At 39.2% G+C, this 11,975-nt stretch overlaps 1 protein-coding gene across 4 annotated transcripts in view; it reads left to right on the plus strand.

Annotated features, from left to right (window-relative positions):
• The window catches only part of BCL2 (BCL2 apoptosis regulator), a 128,438-nt gene extending 120,085 nt beyond the window's left edge, over positions 1–8,353 (plus strand). For all 4 annotated transcript variants that reach the window (XM_054018171.1, XM_054018170.1, XM_054018173.1 and 1 more), the window contains one exon: positions 2,901–8,353. In XM_054018171.1, the coding sequence (XP_053874146.1) occupies positions 2,901–3,035 (135 nt within the window). In that variant the 3' untranslated portion in view covers positions 3,036–8,353. The remainder of the gene's footprint in view (positions 1–2,900) is intronic.
• Positions 8,354–11,975: the final 3,622 nt, after the last annotated feature.

Raw genomic sequence — 11,975 nt, forward strand, 5'->3', positions numbered from 1 at the left:
ACAGCTCCATAGATCCACCAGCCAGTCCTTTTCCTACTGTAGAAGAGAATGCAGCAGGTACATGAGGATTCCATCCCTCCCTCACCACCCCCTTCCCTTATGGAAAAGTCCAACATAATTTAAACTGATTAAAGTAAAAGGGTGGGTTTTATTATAATAGGAGTGTAGTAGGGTTCTATAGAAATTACTTTCAAAAACCTATAGAGTTTCATAGAGAAGGAAATTCTTTCTCTAAGGTTTTTGAACTGTCCTAGAGAATTCTATACTGGGGCATAACTTTCTGTGAAGTTCTGTGGAAAATAAAACCCTACAAGAGTTACCATTCTCTCAAATTCTACAAGCCTTTTCAGTAAGCATGGCAGCTTTGCAGAGGCCCATCAGGCTGTACACAGGATCCAGGCTCTGAGGCTCTGTGTGGGTGCAAAGCATTTTTACCGAGGGAGAATATTTCTGAGAGGACTTCAAACGCTTCAGGCAGTTTGTGTCAAGTCACGTGTGGGGTTTTTTTTATACCGACACTTATTTTATTCAGATCAATTTAGATTACAAAAATCCAATTACAAGTACTAATGCACATATACATAGGAAGAGACCTAACTTATGGAACATTCTGTATACAGTTTAGAGTTCTCTTGGCATTAAAAGCAGTTTTCACTAGGGAGGGGGTAGGCCCCCCTCTTCTGTTGTTTTAATACATAAAATGGGCATGTGTTTATTTAAAACAGGTTTGAAACTTAAACAAATAGTGACAGGCTGTTCAAACAGGCTTCGGAAATAAGCCTAATCAGGATGTTTGAGAAGGCAAAAGCGCAATAAAAAGGCACCCATAAAGTAGCTACTTGTAATATATAGTACAGAAACCAAAAGGTTGGGTTCATCTTGTTATTATAATAGTCTCAATAACAAAAACTATTTCATGGAGAACGTTTTGTGCTGACATTCTTTTTCTTGAACCATTAGTCAGGGCTTTTGCGTTGTGTTAATGCAACCTACTCTCACCTACTTTCATGCCAGGCACCAAGAGCTCTCTCTATTGGATTCCTAACAATAGCTTTTGTAATAAATTGGGCTGAGCATCCTCTAAACCTGGGGGATAGGGGTGGGTTGATACAGGATATGTTTCTGCTTCCATTGGTGTAATGGAAGTAGGATCAAGACTGTAGAAAGAGCGTCACTGAAGTTTAACATTAAAAACTTTTCATGTGACTTGCATTTTCTCAATACTTTTTTTTTTCTTCAAATTTCCTCTATTCTTTCCTATAGTTTTATTGTTGTATATTGAACTTTGTCCTTGTCGTATTTTTATAAGGCTTGATCTTTAACCGCTGACACTGACAAAATTCCCACTGAAATCAGTGAGAGTCTGCAATGGGGATTGCAAGATTCAGCCCAGTCTGTAATATTTGCTTGCAGTCTGTGTTGTCTCATAGCCGTAAGGAGGGGAGTAAAAGGTGCTTTTTGAAAAACAGCACAGCAAATGTGTTTTACAACCCAACATAACACAACAAAACATTAAGAACGGCATTATTAACCTTGTGTTTCTGAAGTTAAAGTGGCGCCATTTTCTCAGCCCTCAGAGCTTCCATGGAAGCATAATTGAAAATCAGACTTTTATTTAGGTGCCTATATATGGATTTAAGTACCTAACTTCAGAAACACAAGTTTGAAAATATTGGCCTAAAGGAACAAAATGTCAAAAAACAATATGAAGAGAGATGCATTTTCTGCACACAGTCATTCTATGGGCGAACCCCCATAGCTCTTAACTCAGGCAATACACCCACTGAAATCAACAGGAGTTTTGCCTCAGTAAGGGGTGCTGGATTTGGTCCAGTATCACTTATTATAAAGAGAAATTGTGGAAGTAGACACAATTTCTCCATTTAAGTTCATCTCCCTCAGAGCCGAACTTCTACTGAACAGGATTTGAATAGCAAAATGTAAAAAACCTACACGCCCTCTTGTGGCAAAAACTAAACTTTCCATTCTGACCTACAATAGCTAGTGATATCAGATGACAAAGGACAGCATAAAGTACTATAATATGTCTATATCTTATGGGAAACACACAGCATGGTTGAAAGGTTTATTGTTATTTCATGTAATTTACACTGTGGCTTTTTCCCCCTCTGTTGCTGTAATTCATGAATTACTCGTGTATTTTAGGAGGCTATTCACCTTGTATAAAATGTAACATTATAAATGCCTGAAGACATTTTACAGGAAGTGCAACTGAAAAAAAGGAATGTTTATTTTCTACAACAAATTGAAACCCTGCCACCAAAACGAAGTGGGTATTCACCCACAAAAGCTTATGCTCCAATACATCTGTTAGTCTTAAAGGTGCCACAGGACCCTCTGTTGCTTTTTACAGATCCAGACTAACACGGCTACCCCTCTGATAAGAAAATGTAAAATGGTCACAAAATAAAAGCCATCAAAAGCCATCTTTTCATTAAAAAGAAACCTGTCTGCCTAAAGTTAGGTTCCTAAATCCATATTTAGGAAACTAAACAAAAGTGGCCTCATTTTCAGAAGTTCTGAGCACCCACAAATACCAGTGACATCAATAGGAGCTGGAGGTGCTCAGACTCATTTTATTATTAATTATTATTATTTGCATTATAGTAGCACCAGGAGCCCATTGTGTTAGGTGCTGTACAAAAAGACGATTCCTCACCTAAGGAACTTAAAATTTTAGTAGTAGTTTGTATGCTAAAATGGTTCCGGAGTTACCTGCCTGTATGAAAGAACTCACTCTTGTGCTTTTCTTAGTTTCTTTGAATAATTTGTGTTTATCATCATTAATGTAGCTTTAATGAACAAATGTCTTTTGTTCCTGTCTGCATATCATATTGCTATGGAATCTCATATACCTGTTTCCCTTCCTCCCAACCCAGGATGCCTTTGTGGAGTTGTACGGCAGCAACATGAGGCCTTTGTTTGATTTCTCCTGGATCTCTTTGAAGACTATCCTAAGTCTGGCTCTGGTGGGAGCTTGCATCACCCTTGGCGCTTATCTGGGACATAAGTGAAGTCAACTATCTAACCATGGATTACAAAAGTCTTACGAAACAATAAAATAATATGTTTTTTCCAGTAGCACAATGATATTAGTTTTATGAGCAGAAGTTCCTGGCTAAATATAAATCAGCTATTACTGCCAAAGGGAAGTATCATTTATTTTTTACATTGCAGGAAACAAAGTTATTTATTAAAGATATTTACATTTAACTTGCTATTTTCAGAAACTCTACAAACAGTTTATATCCGAGTATCACATAATATTGTTATGAATTGTAATGAGCCCCCAACACCTTGAGCTTTTTTTATTTTTTAAAATAAATTAATGCAGCTGGATGGATTAAATATACTGACAAAGACCTACCTGCTTTCTCTTGGGGGAGCAGTTACTTGGGCTGCTTCAGACTGTGTAATTGTGTTGATTTTACTACAATTTCTCACAGATCCAAGGAGATGGGATCCTAAAAAAATCAGAGGGAGTGAAGTTAGAATTATTTCCAGCTGGCAAGTACTGACATTAGTATACAATTCAATATGGTACATACTTGGTGTCAGAATAGCAACTTCTCGAAGGACAGCTATCTATAGGAGTCTCCTGGCAGGACAACAGTTTGAAATACGATTGCATATATTTTATGAAAGTATTTTTAAGTTACCAAATTGTGCCAATACATCATAATCATAACAGTATCATCTGATGCCTTAAAAGGATGATATGTCAATTCAGATACTCTTTATGAGCGCATGAAATGAAATCCTTTGGACATGCAAGAAATTACTGTTTCAATGATTTTCTCAGCAGTAAAATGTCTTTTACAGCTACACACGCAGAAACCGTGAGACCGTCAGTGCCTGCCTCTACAGAGCACAGCTGGAGGCTGGAGTCCTGACTTGTGTCCCATTTTAGTGGGCTCATATCTGCAACTGATCCTGTTTACTTGCTGAGCTCCTCTAGGGTTTTGAAACCAATTAAGTTTGGTCTCTAAATCCCTGAAAGTTGAAAAAGGTTTAAATTTATTTGGCAAGAAACAGACCTCATCCGAGTTCCAGATTAGCTCGAACTATGCTTGTTTATCAAACTGGACACCAAAATCACGTTCATTTTCATAACAAAGAAGTCAGATGACCTGTATTCTTTCCCCCATCTCGCCCCCACCCCCAGCCAAAGTATTACATGCTAATAATTTCTTAAGACTTTCTACAGAAATAAAGAAGATGAAGAAATTGTCCTAATCCTCTAGCTGGACAGAGACTCACTGACATCCAGATTCCTTAGATGCCTATTGTCATTTCAGGGGAGAATAAGGAGTGGGAAAGGATGGACTGAGTCAGCTTCTTGAATAATAAATGTAATTTAAATAAGATTAATTCAGAATACTTAATATACAGCTTTATAACAACTGCATAAATCCTGGAACCATATATCTTAGACATGTCAACATACTTTAAGGTGGGCTTTAACAAGCTTTTCGCTTCTATGAATTCCACCTTAAAAACCTCTAAGTCAAGTGTTTTTATTTTTTTACTATGAAACTGTCAAAATATGAACTTTGTGGCTAAATGTACATCCAGGGACAAGTTAGAAAGCTCTGGATAAAAGGACAGGAACAACAGACAAGTACTTTCAGAGTGAAAACAATACAATGAAAAACTATGCAGACTCAACCTTGAGATTTCAATAATATAACTTTGTGGCATTATATGCAAAATATCTGCAGTAATTTAGGAATGTAATATGTTCATTGTTAAGGCTGTAATTGATGTGATTTCTTCAAAGCTGCTTTTTTTAGATTTGTGCATCTCAGCATTTTTATTGTTATTTTGTCACGGCACCTACACTTTCTATGGGCAAAGATTGAGTGAGCGCTGCATTTCAAATTTGAAATTATTTTAATTTTACAGAAACATTTAATGGAATGAATGTTTCTAAAGCAAATGTGATCTGTTTTTAAACTCTGCTGAGTAAAAACACCTGAAATGTCAGAACTGTATGCATCTGTGCAAGGCACTTATGAAAAATATTTAAAAATAATAGGGAACCATATATTAGGAATTGAATGTGGTCTTGGTTTTTCCACCTACCAGGTTTAATTTATGGAAAGCCAGGTACAAAGCTGAACTAGAATTGGCACTGTACTAATGTTTCAATCCACATTTCACAATCTAGTCTTCATTTCAGTTTGTGCCCATTAACCCCCCATTAAAAATAATGAATGATTTGACCTTGAACTTTTTCAATGTTGAATTGTTTATTGACGGTTTACATCATCAAAAAATATAAAAAGAGTAACTATAAATTCCTGTGCTGCTATACTACCAAGATAATTTGGATAGAGTTTATTTTGGACTATCCTCCAGTGGCAAGATTTTTCAAAGCTGCTTTAGAAGTAATATGAAGTAGTCACATTACAGAGATGATTATGTAGATGCTGCCAATTTGTGTTCTGTTGTATCTATTCACTGGGATTCCCAGCATATTAGTTAATAAGTTAAAAAAGTCAAGGCAACTGTTAATGGTTATTTTATTAAACAGATAATGGAGCTTTCCCATTCTGACTGCAGAATTGTACAATATTGTGGCTGCATTAGCTGTAAGTTGATGATGCATTTATTATTAATCACCATACTAGAAACGTTGAATGTATATAAAAGCTTGAACTTGTTTAAAAAAAATCTCCCCCCCAATCCTCTTGCTTTCCCAGTGATTCCTGTCACTTCCATTTTCTTTGTTACCGTATGAAACAGAACTTTCCCTACAACATGCAAGGCCTTATTATCATGCTCCAAAACTACATTTCAGTTAAAAATCACTTCTTCTCTCACCCCGATCAGTCCTGTTGGCAATCTATAAAAAGAAGCTAAACATATAAATAGTTGCACTTCTAAAGTTACTTGGCTGTGGAGAACCAAGGGACAACACGGGAAGAGGTGTTAAGAAGTGTAGAGAGGAGATAGATCATTGATATATCTCCATGACTGAGGATAAAAGTGCCTGAGAAATTTGGCCATGTTTCATCTAGGTGAAAAGAAAAAAAATGATAGGCAGTGACGATAAACAGAGCAAAAGGTTACAAAATTTCCCCCCCAAAGTACTTAAGTAAAGCCTTGTTAATTCTAGCAGCAATCATCTACAAACCAGATCAGATATTTGATGTTACTGTACCACAATTTTTTTTGGTCCTTTAAGTCTTTTGGGCTTTGTTTTTCAATAAAATAATAAAAAAAGTCTTGTTTTTTTAAACAAAGGAAAACATCATAAGATCATCTACGATTTGTCATAGTTCCACAATGTACCGATAAGCCCCTTTGTTTTCAGTTTTAACTGATTTTTTACCAAAAATTTCCTGGGTTTTACAAAAAGTATTATTCATTTTTTTTCTGATTTTCACCCTACTTTTGTATCATTCAAATATATAAAAAATAACTAGTTTTATTAGGAAAATACAATACATTGTATAAGATATATGTATTACGATAATGCATTTGTCTGTGTGTATATGCAAAGCTGCCTGTTGAAGTAAGGCTATGTATTAGTCTAGAAGATACATACAAACAAGTACACACGTAAGCTCTGAAGTGCGTGCGCATTAAGCGTACTGATGAATCTCACCCACCATGTACACATTTCAAGCTGTTAGCAGATAACAGTTTAAAGATCTGACACACTAAAATGGGAAGAAAATGAAAATATGTTTCAGAACACAAGGAAATATTCGAAAGTTTTAAAAAAACAAAAACAGGAGGAGACAAGGATGAAGTTGAGTGTATGTGCTGCAAATGGTGTGGCCCAATTATTAAACGTTTATAGGTTAATAAGTCTACAACAGTAAACTGTTTATTCAAGTGAAAAGTTTTATTTGGGGATTAGAGATCTATTGTTTTCTTAAACTCAGAGGTAGCATTGTGTTTTGAGTTCTGTTTTAGTTCAGCAAACCACATTGATGAACGGAATTCAAAGCGTTAATCTACTGAATACTTTTTCCCCCTGCCCGTCTTTTCATCCACCAAAATAAGCCCCGATATTTACCCCAAAAAATTAATAATAGTTTTTTGCACTGATTTTCCCACCTGTTTTTGTGGTTGTGTTTATAAACACTGATAAATTCCCAGGGGAAATTAAATAAAATAAAAACTGAAAACAAAGGGCTGTATGTACAGTGTAAATAAGAGTTCTAAAACAAGGGGAAAGAGCCTAAAACTAAGTATTGAGACATCAGAGGAGAGACAGAGGATAAGTCTTGGTAGTCCAGACATTGGATCGGACAATGGAATAACATGTCTGTTGTGGTAATTGAAGCTACCGAGAGAAGTGGGCTAGTGAGGGCTGAAAGGTGATTAGAGTGGGGTTTGTACACAGAGTCTTGTATGATGCAGAAACTTAGCCACAATGGCCCAAGAAATAAATTTCAGTCATAACCATCTACATGTTTGTGCATTTTCTTAGTTTCCTGTTGTGATCTGTGAAATCATGGGATGCTTTAATAAAGCACACAGCTATAGACTGGAATAATTCCTTTGGAAACAGACTTTTGCGTGTGAAGGTCAATATGGGATGCTATAAGGTGCAGATTATGGGCCCAGAACTTCTTGTCCTTGCATACACAAACCTCCCATTCACCTCAGTGGAAGTTCTGCATGGTGATGTGGTTGGCCATGCATCTGCACTAATTTTATATCCTAAAAATCTTTTTAAATGTTGATGAAAAACGTGATGAAGTTGCAGGTGCAAAGAGCCTGCATTTCTAATTTTTTTTTTAAACAAGATAGCATGTGGATTCATTCACATTATTTGTTAATGACTCCTAATACCATGTTTGAGAAGTTAAACTTTTTTGGATTCACTCTTTTGGAGTGTAAATATCCTCTAAAACCAGAAAAATTAAGTTTTATTTTGCATTCCTATATATCATTAAAACAAAACTAAGCAACAGGGAGGCAAGGGAATCAATTTAATCTAAAATGGTTTTTGAAATGTGCTCCTGTGCTAAAAGTTAATGCAGCTTCATCCTGGACTGAAATCCTTACAACCAAGTTATAAAGCATTAAGAACTCCCATCACACATAAAAAATCATGTATATTTTTATTTAAATAGCATTTTTTCTTTTGAATATTTGACTTTTAAATATCACCAGCATCATTGTATATAAGCAGGTATCATTTATCCATTATCTTGGATGATGTATGTAAGGTAGTTTGCCAGTTTATTATTGTTTCATATGATTACATTGTTCTTTGTGTTTAAACTGTTACATGTTGCCATTAAACTTTCTATGTCTGTCTAGTTAATATTGTGAAGAAATAATAAAGTACACTGTGAGTTACTTGTTATGAATTTGAATTGTTAGTAACATTTTACTTTTCCCTCTATTAGCAAACATCTTATGAGTGTGATCCTGTAAATACTAGAGTGTAGAGTTTGCTACTTAATAGTTCTGTTGACACACTAGGCTGCATATAAACCCATCATCCTGCAATGAGCTCTGTGGAAGCATTGCCAACTCACATGATTTTAATTGCAAATCTCTTAACATTTGATGATTTTCCTAAAGTCCTAGATATTGGAGTCAAGTGAATTGGGTTTTTAGCCTTCATCGTTGCAGAGAGAAGCTTGAAAGGTTCAAAGCCAGAAGGCAAATAAACAGAACTTCAAATGTGTGTTTTTAAAAATCTTGTGATTTTTTCGAGCCAATGTCATGATTTTTTGGGGATCCAACTTTTGGTTTTTAAACACCTGAGATTGACAGTACTGAGGTGGACTCCTACACCCACACCTAGTGCCTTGTTAAGTTCAGTGTCTGCCTACACAGATATTATTGCAGAATTGCGGTCTAAGTGCTTGCAGGACTGGACCTTAGATAAGATTATTCAAAGGGTATGGCCAAGGGGTCTGAGCTTTAATTTTATCATACCTAGGCCTTCTGGAATTATGGGCTCGGGTCCCAGCAAGCAAGTTAATTCAGGTTTCATCCTTCCAAAGTAGATAAATCAAGTACCAAGTAGCTTGGGAATCTTCCAGAGGAGACCTAGAAAACAGCCATGTCAAAAAGGGGCCATATAAGCGAAGATCCACTTTTTTAAGCTAGAGGTGTCTCTTAGTGTTGTCAATAGCAGAATCCTGCTTTTGGGCATATAACGCTACAAGACTTGCTCCTAGAAAAAGAATGCAATATAAGAATTTTCCATAAGAATACTAAAAAGCATGTTGGCAGCTCATAAACAAATTGTTTATGAGCTGCCAACATGCTTTTTAGTATTCTTATGGAAAATTCTTATATTGCATTCTTTTTCTAGGAGCAAGTCTTGTAGCGTTATATGCCCAAAAGCAGGATTCTGCAATTGAACTTCCATTCAAACATAGTGTTACCATATTTTGTGCCTCCAAATGGAGGACACTCCACAGCCCCACGGCCCCGCCCACACACCCCGCCCCTTCCCCAAAGTCTCCGCCCCCTCCCCTGCTTCCCGCGAATATTTGATTCGCGGGAAGCCTGAAGCAGGTAAGGGGGAGTGTGGGGGGAGGAGGCGCGGCCCAGGCTGGCCCCCCGGCGTTTCCAGCCTGGGTCGGCTCGGGCCCTGGGGTGCCGGCCCCGGCCGACCACCCCTGGCCCGCCCAGCACTGCTGGCCCCCGGCGGCCCGGCGCACCCCCCGGCTCCCGGCCCCGCGACCCGGCTCCCCGGCCCCGCGGGTTCGGCTCCCCGCGGGCCCGGCTCCCAGCCCCGCGGGCTCGGCTCCCCGCGGGCCCGGCTCCCAGCCCCGCGGGCTCGGCTCCCCGGCTCCCCGCCCCGCGGGCCTGGCTCCACGGCTCCCGGCCCTGGGCTCCCCGGACCCCGGCCGACCGGCTCCCCGGACCCCGGCCCGACACCGTGACCCCGGCTCCCCGCCCAGCCCGGCACTGTGACCCTGGCCCGGCACTGCGCCCCTGGTTCCCAGCCCGGCACCATGCCCCCGGCCCCGCACGGGCCCCGGCCCCGCACCTCCGGCCCCGGCCAAGCACCACCGAGCCCTCCCAATTTTCCCGGACATGCCCGGCTTTTGGGGATTTCCCCCCGGATGGGGATTTGAGCCCCCAAAAGCCAGACATGTCCGGGAAAATCCAGACGTATGGTAACCCTATTCAAACACTTTAGATTTTTTACCAAAATTCTTTCTTCTCTGGAGCCCAAACCTGAGTCACTGCTGCTCAGGTATCATGGTGATAAAGGCACAATATAGAGAACCAGAATTGAACAGAATTCGTCAAAAGAGAAGGACGTTTGTTCAAGGTCATATTTTAGAGAGTCTGGATTTTCATGCAAGGGCCCCAAATATCAAGATGTAACATCCAATGTTTGATGGGATATCATTATATGAAATATAGGAGGCAGATGCACCTCAGATTTTGGAAATCCTAGGCCATGACTGCATTTTGGCTCTACCATTTATCTAGCTGTCTGATGTGACTAACTGCTTCTTTGCTGAGCAACTTTTTACTCTAATATAAAGACATTGAGAAATTATAAGAGCAAAATTAACCAACACTAAGAATAAGAAATATTATGTTTCTGTTATTCTTACAGGTTTTCTGCCATTATCATCAGTTCTCATGGGTATTGAGATATTTTACATCTTAAGGACTTAGTTCAATTGGCCCTAAAAGGGGTGGCAGGCGAGTTAGGGAGGCACCTCTTTTTTAGAATGACATTTGACATGTGGAGAGCTGATCATGTAAGTTTCTCCACCAAAGAGGAAAAACATATGCAAACAAGCCCAGTGCCTGCCCACTCCACAGACTCTCCTTTCCCTTTTGTCACTGAGTGCGAGCACTGGTTCCTTTCTGAAAGGTTGAGAGATGAGCATCTGTAATGGCACTAGTGACCTGGGCAGAAGTGCAGTAAGAGGAGGAGAACAAGATGAAGGGGAAGTAAGCCTGGCTTGAGTCAGAATGCATTTCGGACCTGACAGCCAAAATGTGCACTAGATACCGTGGTGAGAGTCCCCTCAGAAAAACCTTGAATAGACAGAAAATAACAAGTTACATTTATAAAAAGAGATCTCTAATTTTGCCTGCCCTAAATTTTCCCATGAATCCACACGAAGGAGCAGCTTCTCACACCCAGCTCCTCAACAAACTTTGTAATAATCCTAGAGTATTGCAACCCCATTGAGTCACTGGATTCTCTCCTTCCATTCATTTTTCTGAAGTGCTTTTTAACCTTTTCAATACCCATAGTTATGATCCTTAAGGCTAAATCCCTGTATTGTCCTTTAAGCTTGTGCATTCATTAATCAATAGACTAACAATCATACCGGGTGAAATTCACCCCTGCTCAGAGGAGCAGAACAAAGGTTATGTACCACTGTGTCTCATTTAAGCCCTAAGAGGTACATCCACATCCTGAGAGTAGCTATGCCAACGTAACCCCCCGAGTAGATACAGCTAGGTCAATGGAAGACTGTTTCTGTGGACCTTGCTACCATCACTTAGGGAGGTAGAGTTTCTACAGCAAAGGAAAAACCCTTTCTGTTGCTATAATCTGCATCTACACTACAGGGTTATAATGGTATAGTCACAGCACTACAGTTGTGCCACTACTGTACCAATAGAGTAGCCACGTATTGGCCTTCTTCACAGGAGTGAATTCCACCTTTACATGCTAGCAAGAATTTCTTCTAGAAAGGTGTTACCTAGCCTTACTGCTGGATGATCAGACGTCCCGATATTAGGGGCTTTGTCTGATATAGGCAATTATTACCTCCCCTTCCAATTTTTCACACTTGCTATCTTGTCACCCTACTTACTGATAAGACAAGTGCAAGAAGTTTGTTTAGCAAGCTGGGTAGACAACAAAGATCAAATTAACTCTTTGAACATCTGATTGCTGTTGTCAATGAGCTGATTGAAACACCTGAGTAGAAGAAGTCGGTAGTAAAAGCAGATATAAAATGGCCCTTGTGACAAAGTTCCTCCTG

Source organism: Malaclemys terrapin, chromosome 2, assembly GCF_027887155.1.
Source record: "Malaclemys terrapin pileata isolate rMalTer1 chromosome 2, rMalTer1.hap1, whole genome shotgun sequence".
Taxonomy (NCBI): Eukaryota; Metazoa; Chordata; order Testudines; family Emydidae; genus Malaclemys; species Malaclemys terrapin.